Here is a 24,341-nt window from a genome sequence, read left to right as displayed (position 1 = left end):
ACCAAACCAATAAACAATCCAATCAAAAAGTGGGTGGAGGATCTGAAAATACACCTCTCCCAAGAAGACATACAAACTGCCAATAGATAGATGAAAAGATGTTTAACCTCACTGGCAATCAGGGGAATGCAAATTAAAACAACAAAGAGATACCACCTTACACCAGTGTGAGTGGCCATTATCAGCAAGACAAGTGACAAGTGTTGGAGAGGTTGTGGAAAAAAGGGAATCATCCTTCACTGGTGGTGGGAATGTAGACTGTGCAATCACTATGAGAAGCATTCTGGCGATTCCTTCCTCAAAAATTTAACAGTAGAGCTACCATACAATCTGAGAACCCCACTCCTGATATATACCAAAACAACTCAAAATCATTCATAGCAAGGATATATGCACCCCTATGTTCATTGCAGATTTATTCACCGTGGTCAACAGTTGGAAACAGCCAAAGTACCCTATGATAGAGGACTGGGTAAAGAAGATGTAGCACAAAACACAATGGAGTACTACACAGCCATGAGAAAGGATGAAATAGCGTCATTTACAACAACATGGATGAACCTTGAGAAAATTGTGCGAAGTGAAATAAGTCAAACAGAAAAAGCTAAGAACTATATGATTTCACTCATTTGTGGAATATAAACTGAAACTTATAAACACCAACAGCAGAGTGGTGGTTGTCAGAGGGAGGAGGTGGGGGAAGAAAGGGGTCCTAGTATGAGGTGACAGGGGAAGATTTGACTTTGGGTGGTGGGCACATGGACCTATAAACAGATTTTGTAAATTAGTAATCCACACAAGAAACATATGTGTTCATGTTGACTAGTGTTACCCAAATAAAATAAAATAAACAATTTACGATTGTATACCCAATTTTTATGTATTTTGTTTGTTTGTTTGTTTTATTGATCTGGTAAAAACTTTCTAAAATCTAGGCAAAAAAAAAAAAAATAAATGGTATATAACTTTCAAAAAAGAGATGTACTTTTGGTATAGTTTTCAAGAACATATAATACTGATTATTACTCCATTCTATCTAATAAAAGAGTAATATGCAAATTAACCACCAGTCTGCTACACCCACAAGCCATGCCCACAAGCCAATCAGGAGTGAATATGCAAATAAACCAAGTGAAGATGACTAGTGCCACTGAGAGCAGGATGCTTGGGTTTCCACGACAATGGAGGAAGCCAGTCCTTCATTCAAGGCTACAAAGTTTTAATGATAGATGATAGATAAATCTCAACAGAAATAGTGGCAGCTACAGAGCTGGAAAGAGCAGGAGGTTAGGGTTAGGAAAGGCCAAGCTTTCCACACACCCAGGCCAGACCAGGCCTCCACTTAAAGCTACAAAGTTTCAATTATAGAAGATACATAAGTCCCAACAGAAATGGCTGCTACCATGGAGCATGTAGAAGGCTTAGATCCACTCCAGGCTACAAAGTTTCAATTGTAGAAGGTAAATAAACTCCAGATACCAGGGCCTCTGCTTGGGTTGAAGGGGGGAAAAGGGGGTATGCCAGCCTGCATACCACCACAGGCCCCTCGCCTAGGCAGTCCCACACCCCAAGAGAACCCCCACCCTGATCCGGGACACCCTTCAGGGCAAACCAGCTGGCCTCCACCCATGCACCAGGCCTCTATCCTATCTAATAAAAGAGTAATATACAGATTGACTATCACGCCAAAACACAAGATGGCTGCCCCCATGTGGTCAAAGATTCTGCCTACATGTGAACAGAAGAAGGCCACCACAAGATGTCCAGCAGGGGAGGGCATTACAGATAAACTGTTTATTTGTGTATTTATTTGTTAGTTTGAAATTAAAAATGAATGTTCAGTTTCATCCACTGGCTTTGCAGAAATCCATGTGACAGCATATAGGGTATTTTCTGTTCAATCTACTGATGAGTTGAATTATGTTAATAGATCACAAATTAATAATGACCTTTGATTAAACCACACTTGTATTTAATTTACCTTAAAATACATGTGCTAACATTTTATGTAGTAACAAGTTTAAGATCTAGTCTTTTTTTTCTTTTTTTTAAATATAGATTTGTCTCTCAGAGAAACTAAGGGAGTTTTATCTTTGACTCTTTAAGAATGGCTCATAAATCTTGGGAAATAAATACTCTGGAAAAAACTCAGTGAATCTGTTATTTCTACAAATGTTTTGTAAAATATTTATTTGAACAAATCTTTGTTGATTTATTGCAGAGTTCAAATATTTTCAATTTGAGTCATTTACATAAGTAAAAATAAAATTTTGTTTAATAAATTGTTTGCATAAATCAAATGTATAATGTACAAATGTTATTAAATATTCATTTCTCTTACTTATTGCTTGTTTAAAGATAATTTTTAGAGAAGTTTTAGGTTAATCCTACCTAATAAAAGAGTAATATGCTAATGAACCATCACTTTGCTCCACAAGCCATGCCCACTAGCCACACCCACCAACCAATCAGAGTGTATATTCAAATTAACCCCAACCAAGATGGCTGCAGCCACATAGGCTTGGGTTTCTCTGGCAATGGGAGAAGCTAAGCTTCCTGCCTGCCATAAGAGGCCTAAGCTTCCACTCCAGGCTACAAAGTTTCAATTGTAGAATGTAAATGAATTCCAGATACCAGGACCTCCACTTGGGTCACCAGGGGTTGTGGCTGGCCTTCAAACCACCACAGGCACCTCACTCAGTCCACCCCATATCCCAAGGAAACCCCACCCTTCAGGGCAAACCAGCCGGTCCCCACCCATGTACCAGACCTCTATCCTATCTAATAAAAGAGTAATATGCAGATTGACCATCACTCCAACACACAAGATGGCTGTCACCATGTGAACACAAAATGGCCACCACAAGATGGCCAGCAGAGGGCAATTGGGAGGGACCAGGCCTGCAAGGAAGGGCAGTTGAGAGGGACCAGGTCTGCAAGGGAGGGCAGTTGGAGGCAATCAACCCTGCAGGGAAGGGCAGTTAGGGGTAACCAGGCAGGCAGAGGAGGGAAGTTGGGGGCAAACAGACTGGCAGGGGAGCAGTTAGACATCAATCAGGATGGCATGGGAGTCATTATGAGGTGATCAGGCTGGCAGGCAGAAATGGATAGGGGAAATCAGGAAGGCAGGCAGGCAGCAGTTGGGAGCCAGCAGTCCTGGACTGTGAGAGGAATGCCCAACTCCCCCTTTAGGCCCCATCCTGCTCGGATAGGGCCTAACGGGGCAGTCTCACATCCCTCGAGGAGTCCCAGATTGAAGAGGGTGCAGACTGGGCCCTCCTCCTCTACTGCTCCCATGCACGTATGTCATTCACCAGGTCTCTAGTAGCAAAATAAGAGGCAGGTTCAGAGGTGTCCTTTACAATCTCTACCCTCACACATACACAACCTTTATCTCGACAGACATCCCTCACTGGAGCAGTACATTTGTTATTATTGGTGAACTTACACTGATCCATTATAATCGCCCAAAGCCCACAGTACACATCATAGTTCACTTTCAGTGTAGCACATTCCATGAGTTTGAACAAAGGTATAACACCCTTCAACCACCATTACTGCATCACACAGCATGTTTCACTGCACTAAACATCCTCTGTGCTCTTCCTGTTTATCCTTCCCTGCTGAGCATTTATCTTGTTACTGTCTCCATCATTTTTTCTTTCCTAAAATGTCATACAATTGTATGACATTCATATAGTGTTTTTATATTAGATTCTTCTATTTGATGATATGGATTTAAGTTTTTTTAAGCTAATTTTTATGGCTTGATAGCCCCCTTTTTTAAAGCGCTGAATAATATCACATTGACTGGATGTAACACGATTTTTTCATATACCTACTAAGAAGACCTTTCATTACTTCCAAATATAGCAGCTATAAATAAAGCTATAATAAACATCTGTGTACAAAAATTTGTATGTATTTAAGTTCTTATTAATTTCTATAATTTTAAATAAATAATGATAATTTTATTTTTATTTTTATGTTGCCCAGCTTCTTCAAATTATAAAAAAAGTTTTTATTTTAATAATCCACTTAACTCAGCTGTAATTTAGAAAAACATTAGTCACAGGGTAATATCTTGAAAAGAGGGAGAGAAGAAAAGGCTGAACATAGTGTTTTAAAAGAGCTGAACATAGTGTTTGAAGGACTTGGGGCAGAGAGATTTTAAAGTCAACTAAAATGAAGAATGCTGTATATTACAAAATGTAATTTCCCATCACATTGAGGAGGGCAAAGCTCTTTCTAGTCTGGATAGAGGATGCTTGGAACAGGTTGGTGTAGTCCAGGGTAGAGAGAGAGAGTGTGTGAGGATCTGGACTTTGGTTCTCTGTGGGAGACTGAAACCTAATAAGATTTGGGTGGCTGTGCATGGAGATCACATATTTGGGAAATCGCAGAGTTCTTTCTCCTCTGCTTTCCAAAGAGTGAAGGCTGTAAGCCTATTAGGGTTGCCTTCATTTCATTCTGGCTCTAGAGCAAAACTTCCCTGGAAGGAAGACAGATTAGCAATGGCGGAGGGTAGGTGGCAACATAGAAATGTGTCGGGCTGCTTCTGAGTGAACTGGCCACCGGCGCAGTAGGAGGTAGGCCGCGGAGGACCCCGAGGTGTGAGAGCAGGATAGGGAAGATGGGTGACCCAAGGTCCCGAGTCAATGTGTGAAAAGCTGGTGTCTGGATTGGAGGTCTGGAGAGGGCAAAGGCTCTGAGGCCATGGCGGGCCTATGTCCAGGAGGAGTGGCCGTCAGCCTTAGACCTCTGCTGATGGAGGACAATCCTCTAGACACCCTCCTGTGATCCAACCTGGGAAAAGACAAGTGGAGCGGGAGAGAGGAAGCCTCAGCCTCCGCACGGCTGCACAATAGTAACTGTTTGAAGCAGGAAGAGCTGGTTAGCATTCATCATTAAGGCTGATTTCTCTGCCATACTTTTTTCTAATTATTCTTTAATAATTTTAAAGTTTAAGTTTAAAAAATTTGGCCTCAAAAGAAATTTCAATCATTGTACCATTGATATTTGGCTCTGTTGACTAATGAGTTTGCCTACCATTGGCCTAAGTGGTGTATCTGCTTGACTAAGGCCCTGCAGTCAAGAGTGGGTCCCAGATCACCAGTCCTGGTCCCAGAGGGTAACTTCTCAGTGAATGAGCCCAGGCTGAAGTGAACTGCATGCCAGTTTGCCTGACATTTTCCCAGTCTTAAAACAGAAAATTCCACATCCCCAAAATCCCCTAGTCCTGCACACACTGTGCCACATCACTCTGTGAGGCTCTGAGACCCAAGAGGAAGATGGCATCCAGTAAGCAGGGAAACCACCATTATTCCCACCATCGTCACCAGCCCTCCGCCTCTCTGTGGGAGCAGCCCAGTGTGCTCCAGCTTCCCTGAGCTTTGCACCTGCAGGCAGAAGGAGCCTCGCTGCTTGTGTTCTTCCTCCCTCTTATCACTGGTGGTGTTGCTCTTGGCCCAAACCCAATGAATTGCTAGCTTATGATTCCTGTCTCTAAATATGCATCTTTTTACAGACTCAGAAATCAGGTGCGGACACAGCCTAACTGGTTAAACATAAATTTATATATTTTTTTCTGAATGAATGCATGGTATTACCTCAGGTTACTTAGACAATAGGTTAAATCATGTGCATTTCAGTATCCAAGCAAGAAGTTCATTGGGAATCCTGACTTTAGGACCCCCATTCAGCCAGACCAGAGGAACACCTGCTGAAACACAGGGCTATCCCAGTCTACCCCGGCCTCATGAGAGGGTTTTGGGAGGGGGTTATAGCTGGCAACAACTTCTGCACTGAGCCTGTCCCACATAGCACCCCAGAGCTCCCTACCTATACAGCCCAGAGCCACTCTGAGGCCCTGAACTATTCTCCTGGCCTCTGGCCTCCTGGTGGCAGACATGGGCCACAGGGCTGGGCACCGACAGGGCAGCTGCTTAAGGTGTGGGCAATGCTTGGGCTTGTGGGTATGTTTGTCGAGGAAGTCAGAGACATGGGCATGTTTTGTTCAATAGTTGATTAGCTTATTGTTAATGCCTAGAGTGAGACCTCCGCATGTGGGACTACATCTGCACTCTGCCTGATCCCAAAGCATCCGGTTGGAGCTGGCTATTTACTGTCCATTACAATAGTTCAGCCCAAATTCAGCAGCCTCCAATGTCTGATGAGGTAATTAAAACATATTCCACCCTTGAGGAGTAGCTAAAAGGAAACAAGAATTTTTAGATATTTTCATTTTGGTTTTTGTTAATAAAAACAGTGTGGTTTTGTGTGTGTGTGTGTGTGTGTGTGTGTGTGTAATATTGATAATAAAATATTCCCTCGATCATGTTCCACACAATTAGTTTACTTTCAATATACATTTAGGAGAAGCCTTTATATTCCATTTCACTGTTATAAATCTTGAGCAAACATAACATTAGCAATTCCACAAATCACATCTTCAACTTAAAACTAGGAAGAAGTAACAGCCCCAGGAATGGGGTTTCAAGACTTGAATTCATGCAGAACCCAGGCTAAGGGCCAGAGCTACTGGCACCCTGTGGGCAGGATTAACCTCCTTAGAGAGAGGAGGACCAGGAGGGACTGCCCTGCACCCTGCACGGCCATGCAGACCTGGGCTCCAGTCCGGCTGAGGTTCCTCTGGCTCCTGGGCAGAGGGTGGGTCTCAACACGCTCTCCTTCTTGGTTTCATGTGTGTGACATGGGACTTAACAAGCTCCCGCACCAGGCTGTGTAATGATTAGGCAAAATCACAAAATGTCCTCAAAAATAACTATTTTTCTTCCATTTTTCCCTATTACTTTAATTTTGCATCTGTTCATTTTCCCTCTTATTTTATTTTCTTCTATTTATTTTCCTCTGTGTAGGTCTTCTATTTAGCTTTGCAACAGATTTTTTCCAAAGAAAAAAAGGATAGATAATAATTATACTATCACATGATCTGAAAAACAGTTTCTCTAATGATCTGTAGTTATTTCCATCAACAAGTAAATGGTTGCCTTGTGTCTGGCCAGTCCTTCAATCAGGTCTGAGCTCTAAGAGAGGCAATATACTAAAGTAGGAGTGGCAGCAAGGGCTGATCTCTGAGCATTTGAGACCTATTAGGAACTTCTAATGGGAAGTAGGGCATGATATGTTATATTTTATAATTCACAAAATGAAGCCTTCTTCATTTACTTAACAAATATTGATGGCCTGTGTGTTATAGATTAGACTCAATCTTTAGAGAGAATTAAAAGTAAAAAAAAAAAAAAAAGTATGTCTCCACCCTTATGATGATCTTAAAGTCTATAGCTGGGGTGAAGACCATGAGAGAGATGTTTAAATAACATTATGAAGTGATGTGTTTTTGAAAAAGACTATTAACAAAAATCAGAAGATGCAGTTTTGAAGCAGTTATAAGAAATAAGTCATATATGCTATTTTCTCCTTTTCCTCTTGACATAGTTTTTGGCATGCTGTACAAAATCCAAAGAGTTTAAAAACAATGAAAAGCAGATTACCTGCTTTCTCCATCCCTTTGTACCCTACAGATGTTTTGTCACTCTGTGCTTCTAAGCCTATCCATTCTTTTCTCATTTTTAAACACAGGTAATGCTTCCACTGCACTGAACGTTGCCTTCTCTTTTCATTTAACAACTGATATTGGAGACTGTTCCTATCTGAACATGTAGGGCTGCCTCATTCGTTCAATGGCACACCGAGAGCAGGTGAGCCCAAGCCCAGGGCCTGCCTGGTGGCCGGTGAAGGTAAAGGAGAAGCAGCCACTCTCCAATGCGGACAGTGTTTGACTTACACACACAGCAAAGGGAGGAGTGGCTGAACGCTGGAGCTGCTCCCATCCCTGTCCCACGCACAAAAAGACAAAGCCAGAAGAGAACGGACCAGGTGGCCACCATGCTAGCTGCAGGAGCCTTTGCTCCAGACAACTGATCCAGCAGCTACGCAGTGCCAGTTGGTGCAGCTCCAGCCTCCACAGGCAGGAGATGAGAAACTGCAATGGCAGTGTCACACGGGGCAGGGGCACGGCGGAGATGGACTGAAGCCCCTCCTGCAGGCCTCTACTCACCCGTGTTTCAGGAGACCCCTGAGTTGTCCTGCCAGGCCCAGATCAGCTGCAGGCAAGGCTCTGGCTGCATGGCTTTGTGGACAGTGCAGGTCACTCAGCCTTCTGGAGAGTCTGTTTCCCTATGCACTTACCATTCAGTTTTATCAACCCCCTTTGGGGGAACGTTTGGGGAATTTCTAATTTTTGTTATTGATAAAATATAACCCATTGCAAACATTTGCTTATCATTCCAGTATAAATGGCTAGAAACAGAATTGTTGAATTGAAATGTGTGTTTCCGATTTTAAATATATTTTATTGATTTTTTTAATATATTTTATTGATTTTTTACAGAGAGAAAGGGAGAGAGATAGAGAGCTAGAAACGTCGATGAGAGAGAAACATGGACCAGCTGTCTCTTGCACACCCCCCACCGGGGATGTGCCCACAATCAGCATATATGCCCTTGACCGGAATCAAACCCGGGACCTTTCAGTCTGCAGACCGAGGCTCTACCGCTGAGCCAAACCGGTTTTGGCTGTGTTTCCAATTTTAAAAACTACCATCCTCTCTTTGATATTGTCTTAATTACAATCCCACAAACATTGTATGAAATACTGTTTCTACATGTGCATGCTAACATTATAAAGTTTTTGATCTTTGCAATCTAAGTTAAAAATATTGTACCATGAATTTGCATTTCTTTTTTGGAGTGAGGGTTGAGCATATATTCATATATTTTAGAGCAATTTATATTTTTTAATATATTCATGTCCTTTACCTATTTTTCCATTGACTTACCATCTTAAAAAACAATTTGTAGAAGTTTTTATTAGTTAAATTTTGAAGTATGTTTTTAAGTTATTTGGGAGGTGAAGTCATTATATATGCACTAGAGGCATGGAACACAAAATTCATGCACAGGGTCGGGGGTGTCCCTCAGCCTATCTTGGGCCCTCTCACAATTCAGGACCCCTCGCTCCTAACTGCCTGCCTCCTCACTCCTTACTGCTGCCTGGAGGCTGGAGAGGCTCCCAACACCTTTGCTATGCTCCCCATCAGCCAGCCATGAGCCTGCTTTCAGCTATGCTCCTGCTGTGGGAGCACACTGACCACCAAGGGGCAGCTCCTGCATTGAGTGTCTGTTCCCTGTGGTCAGTGTGCATCATAGGGAATGCTGGTCATTCTGCCATTTGGTTGATTTGCATATTAGGATTTTATATAGATAGATATTTTGTGGAAGGTTACTGGAAAACAAATCAGTTTCACTAAAAAAGAGATGTTGACAGGAAGCCAGGAAGGCTGGTCAACAACCTTAATTGCTATAACCTTTAGTTGAGATATTGTTAGCTGAAGCAGCCTCCACCTTGTTTGTCTCCTATAAGTTTCTGTTATTTCCTGTCTAACAGCTACATGTAAATTTCTGTTTATGTTGCCTAAGATGTTTTTCCCAAAGCCTCAATAAAAGGGTATGGCAAGGCCAGAGCAGGGAGTAGTTCTCCCACTAGAGTTGGACTACCACCTGACCCCCATATTGCCAAGTAGAATTTCTTCAAGTCTCAAGTCTCTTTATTTGTGTGTGGCCCTTCTCCAGAACCTGAACCCTGAATTAGAATTCTTTCTATGCGGGCTGTTAAAGAGATTCCTAGAGAAGATGTTGTGAATATATATTGTAATTTGGAAAAAAATTATTCATACATTTTGTTTCCAGAGTTTTGAAATTCATATAATACTTAGGACTTCTGACACTATCTTATATAATCCTGTATAATAAAAATATAATATGCAAATCGACCAAACAGCCGAACAGTGCAACAATCATCCAGAGGACCATCTGGGACTATGCTATGACACCCATTGGCGCCAGGCCAGCTAAGGCCTGTGCTGATAAGACAGCCATTGCCCCATGATTGCCCCACAGAGGAAGCCCAGGTCACCAGCTGGCGGGGCAATCATTCAAGGGGCTCCACAATCACCCCAAAGAGGGAGGCCCAGGCCACTGACCAGTGGGCTTCAGCCAGTGGGCAGGACCTCCCTCTGCTAGGGAAGCTCAGGTCCTGGGTGACAGCAGCCAGAGGGAACCCCAGCTACCAGGTGCCAGTAGGCACAGGGAGGTCCGGGTCCTTGGTGCCTGCAGGAAGCCAGTGTCGGCAGTGAGGAGAAGGAAAGCCTACTCTTGCACAAATTTTGTGCATCAGGCATCTACTTCAGTTATAAAAATGCTACCTCTTATTTTCTTTAAAACTTTGATAAAACTTATGTTTGAAGATACACACACATAATTTTAAATATTTAGAGAGTTTGATTTAATCTAGTATTTTTTAATGTCTTATTAAAATACTTTTTTATTTTGTAAAATGTCTTTTCTGTATTTAGAACATGTAAATCATATATCTTAACATATGTTAATGGTTTTGGTGCTTTTAAGACAGACATGCAAAATGGGATCACTGAGTTGTCTTAATAAGAAAAGACTTATGGGATTACTAGAGGCCCAGAGCACCATGTCACACGAGACCCAGATCTGCTGCACTGGCGGGACGCAGACAGACTCCCACTGTGCTGGGTGGGAGGTGGGACCCAGACAGACTCCTGACAGCCATGCTGGATGGGATGCAGGACCCAGGAGATTGGCCACCCAACCCTGTTCCCTATTGGGGTGGGGGTGTGCGACCAGGGGCAGGCTGGCTGGGGGAGAGGGGGCATTTGGCCGGCTCTTGATCAGGTTGGGAGAGTCCCATCAGGGTCAGGTCAGCAGAGGGGAGAGGCCTCTAGCTTGACTGCTGGCCTCAACCCCTGATCAGGCTGGTTCGCTGGCCACAGTGGGTGTCATAGCAACTGGTTGTTAAGTTGTTATGGCTAAGAGGTGCTTCATTCACCCCCTGATGACTGGACATTTGGTCATTTTGGTCATGACGCTTTTGGCCTTTTATTATTATAAGATCTCAGAGAACTGAGATCGCTAAGATCCTAAAAATCTCTTCTCTAAAGACCCTGTGCACCAGGCAGGAAGTGAAGTGAACTGCTGATGTCTTCCTCACAAGAATTGGAGAAAGTTACATGGGCTGAGTGATGTGAACTAGGATGACATTCCCATGAGACGCAAAGAAATACATTATTTCTGCTTTTCATTTTTGATAAAAGGTTATTTGAGCCTTTGTCTGTGTTCGCCTTTTAAGTGGAGGACAAGCAGACAACTGCATATATTGCAATAGGGCAAATTTCCCAAAAGACGCCTCATAGAAAGGCATTATGCCAGTCTAAAAGCAATGGAACTACCATATTTTCTTGCCAAATATTATCATATCATGCTAAACTTTGAAGGGGAACATAGATTTGCATACTATAATTAGCCCTGAATTAGAATTTGATAGGGTTCGGGTGTAGAGCAGCAGTATATGCTCTGACAACGGGTCATGGAACCTGGGGGCCTAAATCCAGTCATCCCGGTGGTGTTCGGGGCTCATATGTGAAGATATAGGACCATGGCAGAAATCAAATCAACAACCCAGATTCTGATTAATGAACTGGCTGCCTGCTGCAACAAAAGCCAAACTTGTGAACAAAGGTGCAGGTGCAGGTGCGAAGTAAAGTGGTTTATCCAATTGCCAGTAACTTGAGAAGATAGGTCCTGGGTCCTTTTGTGTCTCGTCTCTCATGCTACTGCTGAGCTTTTGGTTTAACACAGTGTTCCTTTGGATAAAGTGGTTTATCCAATTGCCAGTAACTTGAGAAGATAGGTCCTGGGTCCTTTTGTGTCTCGTCTCTCATGCTACTGCTGAGCTTTTGGTTTAACACAGTGTTCCTTTTTACTAGTCTAAACTATAAAACTGGTCATATCATCATCCCACAAAAAATATTTTTGTGTCTCGTCTCTCATGCTACTGCTGAGCTAACCTTGAAAACCTGGCAAGGGTTAACTAACAATGAAGTAGAAGTTTATATACTTATGAAATTACATATTTTTGCTTAAATGTTTTGGTTTAACACAGTGGTTTATCCAATTGCCAGTAACTTGAGAAGAAGGTCCTGGGTCCTTTTGTGTCTCGTCTCTCATGCTACTGCTGAGCTAACCTTGAAATCCTGGCAAGGGTTAACTAACAATGAAGTAGAAGTTTATATACTTATGAAATTACATATTTTTGCTTAAATGTTTTGGTTTAACACAGTGTTCCTTTTTCCAGCCACCACCCAGATGACACACATTGGCCAACCACAGGAGAGCAAAATTGGTATCAGGAACAGGAGGACCAGCCAAATCATACTGCATGTTTGAGGAAAAATCCCCTGCTGCTTCCCTCAACTCAACTTCCACTTCCCTTTAGCCATATAAAATAAAAGTTTTATAAAATAAATTGAAGATTTAAATACTCATTTGCTCCATTCCTTCCAATGAAAGTGCTAATATTGCTTCTGAATAACAGAACTTAAGAATGTTCATTGCCCGGACTTCTAGTTAATGGCAATGTGATTAGAGCTTGACTTTCTGTCCCAAGTGTTCTTCTTCTCTACATGGCCTTTAGGTGATCCTTCAAAGCCTGGAGCGTACTAGCTGCTCCACAGAGTTCTCCCGATACACACTCTTACATTCCCACCTCATCTCTGGAAGGGTTTTCATTTTCTCAAACACACATTGCCTCACTGGAACAGTTATAATATATATATATATATATATATATATATATATATATTCAAACATATATATACAAACATGTATGTATATATATATATTCAAATATATATATTCAAACACACACACACACACACACACATATATATATATATATATATATATATATATATATATATATATATATTTATATTCAAACCAGGAAACCCTTTTTGATGAAGTACCAATAAATTCAGGCTTTTTCTTAAAAAAAAAAAAAAAAGTTCCAACTTCATGAATTGAGTGACTTCATTTGATTTCCTTCCCTAAATGCTGACATTCACTTTAATGCCACTCAGCTGTGATTCCTTAAAGATTCTCTATAGAGGAGACCACAGACAAATAGACATTAATCTGGAAATAAATGTGAAAGCAGACAAGTAGAGGAATTTTACAGTCATCATTTGCCATTAGGGATAAGGTATTTGGGGGAATATTAAGACTTAAACATGATTTTATTATTTTTATTATACTCAAGTTCCTAAAATATGTCTATTTTGTTTAAGACAATTTCAACATTGTGTGATTTCTTTTTTCAAACACTTAAGCAAGGTTGAAAAATAAAAATGGTTACCCATAACGTATAGTTATATGCAACTCAAAAAATTTCTTGAGTATCTTGCATTCTTAGTCAAAGCCTGTCATATTCTCTTTTGAAGTTAATGAATGTCATATCTTATCCACGGTATTTTAAACTAAGATTAGTATCAAAAGAGAAATAATTTTAGCTCATAATAGTTATTGAATAAAAAGAGTCATATCTCAATTTTATGATAATTCATCTCTACCACCACTCTTCTATTCTGTTTCCCTCTGGTTATTGGAACTGTCTCTTAACAGGGCTTTCAGCCATCTTCCCAGCATCCCCCTTACTCAGAAGCCTAAGCTACAGAATACCTGCTTCAAAGTAACTGCTCTAAAAGAATGTTTCTCAAATGTTAAAATTCATCAGAGTCACCTGGAGGGTTTTGAAAAACAGCTCCTCTCCCAGAGTTTCTGATGAATAAGTTTAATTGGAAACTGAGTATTTTCATTTTTAACAACTTTCCAGGAGATATTAATTGGGCTGGGTCCTGAGGCATACATTCCGGATTACTAGTCTAAACTATAAAACTGGTCATATCATCATCCCACAAAAAATATTTTTGTGTCTCGTCTCTCATGCTACTGCTGAGCTAACCTTGAAATCCTGGCAAGGGTTAACTAACAATGAAGTAGAAGTTTATATACTTATGAAATTACATATTTTTGCTTAAATGTTTTGGTTTAACAGTGTTCCTTTTTCCAGCCACCACCCAGATGACACACATTGGCCAACCACAGGAGAGCAAAATTGGTATCAGGAACAGGAGGACCAGCCAAATCATACTGCATGTTTGAGGAAAAATCCCCTGCTGCTTCCCTCAACTCAACTTCCACTTCCCTTTAGCCATATATAATTAGCTGGCTTGGCAAGAGCTGTTAAGATGGGCTTTGTGACAGGAGTTCCATCTTCTCAAGTTACTGGCAATTGGATAAACCACTTTACTTCGCACCTGCACCTGCACCTTTGTTCACAAGTTTGGCTTTTGTTGCAGCAGGCAGCCAAACTTGGGTTCAGGTTCAGCATTCACTCATCCCTCATAATTTAAGTTCCTTAACATGGTTCATATAACCCATCATCACCTGGGTATTTACTCACTCTTGTTTTATCTCACTCTACCTCCTGCCTTAAGTGGTGTGTTGATAAAGATTTAAAATATGGCTATTCACGGTGCCCTGCCAACATACAGACTTGAATCTGTATGTGTAAACATGGGCATATAAACAAACATAGGATTATTTTATTGAAATAAGCAATGTTTAGACAATTTACAACAAATGTATAATAATCTTTATTGTAAAATTTAATGTAACCAATTAGTTCTCACAGAATGATTTTATTGAATTTTCACTGAATTATTTTTATCTGTAATCACATATAGTCTTTGTCACATTCTCTTTTATTTCTTAATTTTTTGACAATCCTTTGCATGATTTTTTTAACACACAGGTTGGGGATAACAGGCTTTAAGCTAGACTTGGCATACAGGTTGTAGCTTGTCTATTACTTGTCTATCCAGTCAATAAAACAAATCAAAACATGATTTACAATATTTGCCAATATTCCGGGTGGAAATATTTCCACCATGATGGATTTCAAGCTGTCAAAGGAATGTTACTAGACATGAAGTTGGAAAGATATGCACTGTAACAGCCCAATAGAGTGCACATCCACCACACAATTACTGCAGAAGAAAGAAACCTGAGAACATATAAATGGACTAGAAGCCCTGTGCACTCAGGTGGTGGTAGGGGGGGTCCCTCAGCCCAGCCTGAGCCCTGTTGCAGTTTGAGAGCCCTCAGGAGATGTCTAACTCTCAGCTTAGGCCTGCTCCTTGAAGGGGGTGGGCCTAACCCAGCATTCAGACATCCTTAGCACTGCCAAGGAGGCTGGAGAAGCTCCTGTCACTGCTGCTGTGCTCACCAGTTGTGAGCCCCGCTTCTGGCTGAATGGTGTTCCCTCCCTCCCCCCGCCCCCCCTGCCCCCGCTTAGGAGCCCATTGACTGGCAGGAGGCACTCCTGCATTAAGCATCTGTCCCCTGGTGGTCAGTGAGCATCATAATGACCGGTTGTTCTGCCATTTGGTTGATTTTCATATTAGCTTTTTTATTATATAGGATGGAGTGGTGAAGATATAGATAGATGTAATATAGTAAATAATTAAAAATTAATAAATGTATGGCTTTTAAAATACTCTATTTAATTCTATATAACTTAGCTTTCAACATCCATTAAAGTCTACCCGTTGGTTTACATGAGGCAGTAGCAGTTGGCTCCAACACAACTGCCTGTTTATTGTTTGAAAGCCCATCAACAATGGACTAGGACAGTTATGCCCCAGTAGGTCTCTGGCCTGGTCCATCTTTCTGGCCTTGCTCATCAGGCCAACCCCATACTTCGAGACTGAGCAGAGTCTCCTGCTGGAACCCTGCTCCTACCTCTCTAGTCTGAGCTAAGTGGCCTCTCCCCACAGTGCCCAGTGCTGATCTCCACCATGGCACCAGGTCTGTGCTCTGCACCACTTCTTCCAGGTCTGCTTCTGCTTAGCAGGCTGTAAGCTTCTCCAGCTCAGGAACTCTGCTTCCATAATCTTCAATTTTATTACTTAGAACAGAGCCTGGGATACAGTAGGGGCAGAGCACATACTTTTTGAACTGAACTACTAGCAAAAATGTTTATCTCTTGACTTCCACTTTGCAGAACTTTGAGCAGCCTTCTTTGTTTTGTAGCACTGGTGTGTCATTGTGCTTCTCAGGAAGAAACAACTGTTGATGAGTATTATTAAAAAGTTTGCTTACAAATGACGGTTAAAGACAAGTGCCTACAGTGCATATTTTAGATTACTTTGGGTATTATTTATCATTCTTATTTTATTGAGGTATAATTGACATGTAACATTATGTTAGTATAATTCTTATATCTTCCATTACCCCAGCTAATTGAATTTCATTTTTTTAAAGAATTACTTAATTAACCAGGAGACTAAATAATGATACAGGGTGCTACAAGCAGGAAAAAAAAAAAAAAAGAAATCAAATACAAATGAGTCTTGCTGATTTAAAATTTCCACACAATTAGCTGATGCCTGTGGGTTACCAGCATTATTTCCTGGGCATTTTCCCAGCTCACTGCTCAGACTCTCCAAGGACTCCGCACTGCAGGCTGCCTGGGCTCCGATGGAGGGGAAGATAAGCCCTAGCGTGCACTTTTTCTCTATTGCTCTTCTCTTCACAGACCCTAAGCAAGGCATCTGGGCGTCTGGAGGGAGGATCGACTCACCTCATAGTCGATGTCTAAGGCATCGGCCTCCCCCTTGGTCCGGAAGTGCTGGGTGTACTTGTCCACGGTGAAGTTCACGTGCTTGCCCACCCGCTCGATGAGGACTGAGTGCCAGTGCTGGTCATCCAGGAGGCTGCCCAGGGTGGCTGACGGGGGGCTGCTGCTGAGCCGGGTTTTGCTGTCATCTGTGAAGGGAAAGGAAGACAGGATGGCGTCTGTGCCCGAGGGCAGCCTGAGACTAGAGGACTGCCAGCAGGGCCAGCTCTCTCTAAAGGCAAAGGCGGTTCTAGCTTTACAGGCCCAGAACACTGCTGGGCTTGGGAAGGAATGACAAGCTTTCCCCACAAATGCCAGGAACACATTCTAGGTCGATTGGCATGCCTATCTCCTGCTAGACATGAAATAACATGTTTTCAGGACTTGGACAATTAAATAATAAAGGAACTCTATCCTAATGGCCTCATGAATAAAACCAAAACTAGCTGGTTATCCTATTTATAAATAGTATTTGTTCTCCATGTATGAATGGGTTTTGAATAGAGAAAGCAGACCTTCCATTGTGCTTCAGCAGGCAGTGAACTGGATAAGTTTGCAGTGAGGTGGGTAAGTCTGTGGGCAAAGCCAAAAGGGAGGAAACAATCATTTTAGCTGCCATTGTAAGTGCCTACTGTATCAGTGGCACTTAACCGGTCAACTGCCATGTGTCCAAAATGGAAACTATCCCCACACACCACGATGTTTTGAAATTATTTGCAGCTATAGATGCTTATGCCTTACAAAGGATTAAGTAGGAATTTTACCCCTCCATTTTTCATCTGCTAAGGCAAAAGTTTTACTGCATTTCACAAAAAAAAACGAATCTGCGACTCAGTGAGGCAAGCACACACCCCCCAGAGGTGTGTCCCGGGATGCAATCCAGGTCCAGTGGCCTTTCCACTATACCATGCCATGGTCAGATGTGCTGATTTAGCCCAAGGTGAGCTTGTACGACAGGCCTTGGGAGAATGTGCCAAGCTTAGGGAAAAGGCGTGCTTTTTTTTTCTTTTTTAAACAATGGGTTTTAATGGCACCAAAGATATGGCTCCAATTACATAGAGCAACACTAAAAAACCCAGAGGTGGTACGGATTTGGAGCATTACAAAATAACAAGGTCACACTGGGTGCAGAAGGGAAGCCGTCCCAGAACCTCAGGGTGCAGGCTCGGGGCCTCTTCCTGCATCCTGGTCCTCCTGCCTGTGCTCACCGCTGGAGCCCATTTACCAGAGCCAAAGCCACCTCTGTACAAGTTTAACCAAGTCAGTCTGGTTCCCCCTCCTCTCCATTTTATTGGATGTTCCTGCCTATATGCTATTGTAAAAAAAAGATTGATTTTTCATCTACAGAACAGTTCAGACATAGCAAAATGAACACATAAATGCAACTAATTATTACTTATATACCTACTTTCAGGTGTTGGTTGTGTTTTGTGTGTGTGTTTTTTTTGAATGGTTTGTATATTTGGTCCCTTAGTAACTGAAAGCTGAACGCCTCCTTCCTCTCTCTTTGCTGTGTTTTACCAGAGCAGCTGTAACAGCTTGCTCAGTGCGGCATTTCCGACAGGAAGCAGCATTTTCCTGGAGGCGTTCACTCCACCTCCATAAAGGCCTGCATCACTACTTCCTGTAGGGGTAGGATGGCACACTTACTGTAATTGAAAATGAGAGCCAGTGATTTTATTTCATAGATTTATTCATTGTTTCACAGATGTGAATTCTCACAGTTTGTCAAATTATAATAATAAACTCATAGATATTTGCCTTATTTTTCTCACTCATTTCCTTCCTTCCTGTTTCCTTCCTTGCTTCCTCCCTCCCTCCCTCCCTCCCTCCCTCCCTCCCTCCCTCCCTCCCTCCCTCCCTCCCTCCCTCCCTTCCTTCCTTCCTTCCTTCCTTCCTTCCTTCCTTCCTTCCTTCCTTCTATAAAGAGTTATTGAGATATACCCATGCTACTCATAGTGACAAGTGATGTATAAAGGAGATGAAGGAGATACAGAGCTAAAAGGCGAACTGCTTCTGTGGTGGTCGACTGTGGAGATTTTCAATAAGTAAAGCACATAAGTATGTCATTGGTACATGGCAATCAGTGCAGGGAGCCAAGGTAACTCCTGGCCAGGGCCTGTGAAGGCCTCTTTATGGGGCGGTGACAGGCCTGAGATTTGTTTGGTCAAAACAGGGAACTTGGTACACAGACAGGAGAAGCAGGTGCCTCAGCCTGGAGGGATGGTTTGGGATGAGGTAGAGGGATTCCATATGGCCCAGTGTCCTGACCCCAGTTCTGGTTTATCTCATTCAGGACGACTGTGCTGGTGGGTGGGAGTTTACAGCTTGAATTGTACCTTTAAGGGATGGGAGCCATAGGTGAAATCACAGACTCTAACTCTGATTAACATTTAGCAAATGTCATTTTGGCTGCTCTATGCAATTTTCTTACAGGACTGACTGGCAGTAATATTTGGAAAAAATGTAGATGGGGACAAGGGCTTAGGAATAGAGAGCACAGGAAGGATGGAATGGTCTCCCAAGTCACTTGGGTATTGAAAATGGGGTAATAATGGAAAGACTCAGGTGTGTTCTAGGATTTTTGAGAAGGTGGATGAAAAGTTAGAGCAGTCATGAAATAAGAAAGAACAAAGAGAACCCTCCTATCTACACACACACACACACACACACACACACACATGCATGGACACATACCCCTTTTATTTTAAAATATACCTTATCCAAGAGTTAATGATTGGTCAAGAGCAAAAAAAAAAAAAAAATACATGATCATCTCAATAATAAAGAAAAAAATTCAACATTCCTTAAAATTTTTTTTACAGAGAACAAGGGAGAGGGATAGAGAGCCAGAAAAACATCAATCAGCTGCCTCCTGTACACCCCCTACTAGGGATGTGCCTGCAACCAATGTACATGCCCTTGACCAGAATCAAACCTAGGATCCTTCAGTCCGCAGACCGATGCTCTATCCATTGACCCAAACCAGTTTCAGCTCAACATTGATTCTTGATAACTATCAGCAAACTAGAAAAAAAAAGAGGACTTGCAGGCCCTGGCCGGTTTGACTCAGTGGATAGAGTGTCAGCCTTAAGACTTAAGGATTCTGGTCAAGGGCATGTACCTTGGTTGCAGGCACATCCCCAGTAGGAGGTGTGCAAGAGGCAGCTAATTGATGTTTCTCTCTCATCAATGTTTCTGGCTCTCTATCCCTCTCCCTTTCTTTCTGTAAAAAAATCAATAAAATATATTTTTAAAAAAGAGAACTTGCAGAACCTGATGAAGGTAATCAACAAAATCTATAGCTTGCATCATACTTAATGTGGAAAAAAATGAATTTTTCCCTGCCTAGACAAGGGGCAAGTCAAAGACGTATGCTCTCACCATTTATCTCCTCCTTTACTACAGGTTCTAATCAGGCAATCAGACAAAAAAAGAAATAATACAAAAGAGACAATAAAGAAAAGAGCAGAACTGAGGAAAACCTAAGGAATCTATCAAAAAAGCTGGAATTAATCAGTGGAGATACAGTAGGGATAGGTGTATGCAGATGCTGGAAGGAGAGGCCTATTGACTGGCATGACAATTTCCTGGGTATGTACATATGTGAACATATAACTGTGCAATTTAAATGTTTGCATTTTTTAAAATGTCTGTTAAACATCAATAAAAATAATTTGCAATAAGTAGAAGAAATTATTTAGAAAAAAGACCTAATAATTGGTTGAGAGAGTTTGTCTTATATAACTGTTGGTTCTAGGTAATAAATAAAGTTAATATTAGAGCTTTTACTTTGAATTCAATATGTAACTCAGTGTTTTTTTTTATTAAAAGGAAAACAGACATTTAATAATGATTTCCTAATAAGTTCAAAACAAAGATTTGAAGCAACTCTAAATCACAACAAGCATTAGAATGGCACAGTAATCACATAATTTCAACACACTTATTCTATGTGCTGTTTGGTGGGTGTTAGTGATACAATGAGTTCTTTAATAGAGCTGAAAATAACATTTAATGTAAAATATTTTAACATATTTTACACTATGATTCCTGCTTCAAAAGACAAATTTAATTATGAATATTAATAATATTTTTATTTAAGTTCTTGGATATAGTAACAAATCTTCCTCCCATCCCTGCCTCCAGCTGTGCATGTAGGTCATCATTGATATGAAAGTCTTATTCTTCATCAGGAAAAAATTATAGGCAAAAAGCAAGTCAGCAAAAATATTGATTCTTTATTCTCCTCATGAAATATTTTACCCTAATGATGAAATGCAATGCACTTTTTTTGTATTGTTTTATTTTCATTTCATCTTTCTTGGTATTTTTTTATATCAGTACTAGAGGCCCAGTGCACGAATTTGTGCATGGGTGGGGTTCAGCCAGGCCCAATTGGGATGAATTGGGGCTAGGTCTGTTGGGAGGAAGAGATTGTGGAAGGTTGGCAGGCTGGCCTGCCCTGATCAGGGCTGATCAGGGCCAGGCCACCTGAGGCAAGGGGCCTTGGGCGATTGGCCAGTGAGCTCTGTCCCCTATTAGGGTTGGAGGGCCAAATCGGGGTGGGTCTGGCCATGGGGAAGGGCTGTGGGTGGTTGGCAGCTGGCCCTAAACCTGATGGGATGGGGGAGCAGATCTGGAATGGGGCACTGAGGGGGAGGGGCTGAAGGAGGTTGGTGGGCTGGCCACACTCCCTATTGGGGAGGGGGAGTGAGCTGGCCGGGGGGAGGAGCTGTGGGCTTATCTTGGTGGGGCTGGCTGATCAGAGGTGGGGCTGGTTGGGGGAAAGGAAGGGGCCTTTGGTCAGAGGCCTGCTCTTGATCAGGGTGGAAAAGTCCAATCAGGGGCAGGCTGGTGGGGGGAAGGGGCCTAGAGGTTGGCCCACCAGCCCCACCCCCTGATTGGACCAGTTCACTGGCTACAGTGGGCATCATGGCAACTGGTCATTATGGTAATTATGGCCATTATGGTCACTGTCTTTTTATATATTTAGATAATTGGAAAAAAATTAAAAAGGAAAAGAACTTTCTCAATTTTTACCATTGTAGAGTATTCCATTAAATTTATATCAGCTTCGGCTATATCAGCTTCTTAATGATAGATATTTGAGCTTCTGGTCTTACTTAAAACTGCTAAAACATCTTATACATACAGGTCATTTTTATGTGTGCAAGAATTTCTGTAGTATGCATTCTTAGATAAGGAACTAGTGGCCAAAGGTTTTTAAAGATGATAATTTTGATAAGCACGGCCAAATTGCCCTGTATAAAATTTCAACCTATTTTCACACATACAAGCAATTTATAAGACTGCCTTTTCTCCAAAGGCTTGTCAACAAAATCTTTCCATGCTTTTGGAATTTTCCTGAATGATACACAAAAACATTATATTTCTGAGTAGTTTTAGTATATGCTTCTCTTAATATGAATTAAATTTAAAATATGTTTATTTCTAATTATCTTTTTAGGAACTATCTCCTCATACCTCTTGTCTATTTTCCATATTTTTAAAAATCAATTTATATTTAATTTGTTGTCTATAATATAATAGTCTTTTGATTTTGTTTTTCTGATTTTTGTTTGTTTTTACTATTCAGAAATGTTTGTGTTTTCTGTCTTTTATGGATTCTGGATTTGTGTTATAGTTTTAAAGGTCCTCTCAATTCTGATGTTTTTGTTGTTATTAATCTTCACCTGAAGATATTTTTCCATTAAATATTAGAAAGAATGGAAAGGGGAGAAACACACAGAGAAATATAGATGTGAGAGACACACCAATAGGTTGCCTTCTGCAGGTGCCCTGACCAAGCCAGGATTGAGAATGCAACTGAGGTATGTATCCTTAACCTAAAAGAACCTGGGACTCTTTAGTCTGCCGGCCGATGCTCTATCCACTGAGCCAAACTGACTAGGATTCTGAGAGTATTAAAGACGTCTCCCATTTTCTGTTTGTAATACATCGTGGTGTATAATATGAAATACAGACTTATACCTTTATTTGATAATTTTTGATAGCTAGCTACTTATCTCAAGTTCTAATTTCACATGAATAATCTTTTTAAATTACATCAGGTGTATAATTTTTGTGTTGAGAAAGAAAGCTGAATTGAATGAGCTGATTTGTCACAATGATTAGGTCATGGTTATCTCAGCAGTAGACTGGAACTTTTAGATTCTGATGTTTGAGGAGTATAATTCCAAGTTGGTTGTTACATCCAAGGTTGCTTTGTCTGCTGTCACCATCATTAGCACCTTCTTAATAAGTCAGAACATCTGAGCAGCAGGAAGCATGGTCTGGCGTTTACCCCATTCCAACTCTTATCAAGTTTGAAAGGCAGACTTCCTGCCCTGTGTTCTAACCCTGGTTCCTTAAGATTGCTGCTATCATTTCATCTGATAATTTCTCTTATAAATTTAAGACTTCAAAGGAATAAAAGTCTGCATCATCTCAAGTAAAATTCAGCTACTTCTTTTTAATGCACGTAGTGAAACCACAAATCTTAGCACACTTACCTTTTCATGTAAAATACCTCACGACATTTTCATAAATATATAAAGCAATTTGTTGACCTTTCCTCAAAAATGGATCAGTATTGCTCATTGTTTATTTATTTAGTTGATCCTTTTTTTATTGCCCAAAGATAATGCAAAATGAAATCCACAAACTTAAAACAAAATACCTATGTCAATAAATATTGTAGCAATAAACATTGTAGTTTGTAAAATGTTTTCATAACTTTTTACTTAGTAAATTATATTCCAGAAATCTACCCTAAGTAAACAAACTGAAATGTAGTAAAATATCTTTAATTTACAATAATTTAAAATTTGGAGATAACTTTCCATGATTTAGAAAGAGAGAATAAAAGCTTTGCATAAACTTAGAATCAGCAGATGGAATATTATAGAGGCATCTAAAAATGAATAACTTTAAGATGTACTTACATTATTTTAAAAGTATATTCAGTAGTGGTTGCCTTTTTAAAAATTATGTTTTAATTGATTTCAGAAAGGAAGGGAGAGGGCAAGAGAGATAGAAACATCAACGATGAGAGGGAATCATTGATTGGCTGCCTTCTGCACACCCCATGCTGGAGATCCAGCCAGCCACCCATGCATGTGTCCTGATGGAGAATCGAACTGTGACCTCCTGGTTCTTAGGTAGAGTCTCATTCACTGAGCCACACCAATTGGGAAATTGACTGCTATATTTTTCAAATAAAAACATAACATTGAATTAAGGGATATTCAATAATTTACACCTTATTGATTTAAAAAAAAAAAATAAAAGCAGTCTAGCTGCTGTGGTGCTGTGGCTCAGGAGGTCACAGTTCTATGCCCAGTCAGGGCACATGCCTGGGTTGCAGGCTAGATCGTCAGTATGGGGTGAAGAGGAGACAGCCAATTAATGATTCTCTCTCTTCATTTATATTTCTATCTCTCTCTCCCTCTCCCTTCCTCTATGAAATCAATAGAAGCATGTATTTTTAAATGTATATACATATAGATCATGGAAGAATCCAAGATGGCCGCATATGTAAACGCCTAACTGCAGCCTCACACAACAATTTCAATAAAATACAACTAAAATACAAAATGGACATTACCCAGAACTATAGGAAAGTTGACTGACTGGAAATTCTACAATGAGAAGGAAAGAGAAAACCAGAAGGGAAATCAGAGGTGCTGTAAAAGCCTAAGGTACGGAGACAC

At 41.0% G+C, this 24,341-nt stretch overlaps 1 protein-coding gene across 1 annotated transcript in view; it reads right to left on the bottom strand.

Annotated features, from left to right (window-relative positions):
* The window catches only part of CNTNAP5 (contactin associated protein family member 5), a 777,193-nt gene that overhangs the window by 380,449 nt on the left and 372,403 nt on the right, over positions 1 to 24,341 (bottom strand). The window contains exon 6 of the mRNA XM_084892213.1: positions 16,591 to 16,775. Within this exon, the coding sequence (XP_084748339.1) occupies positions 16,591 to 16,775 (185 nt within the window). The remainder of the gene's footprint in view (positions 1 to 16,590; positions 16,776 to 24,341) is intronic.

This window comes from Pipistrellus hanaki (assembly GCF_964339955.1).
Source record: "Pipistrellus hanaki genome assembly, chromosome: 8".
Taxonomy (NCBI): domain Eukaryota; kingdom Metazoa; phylum Chordata; class Mammalia; order Chiroptera; family Vespertilionidae; genus Pipistrellus; species Pipistrellus hanaki.
Note: the sequence above shows the minus strand (reverse complement) of the source record. Positions and strands in the feature narration are given on the sequence as shown.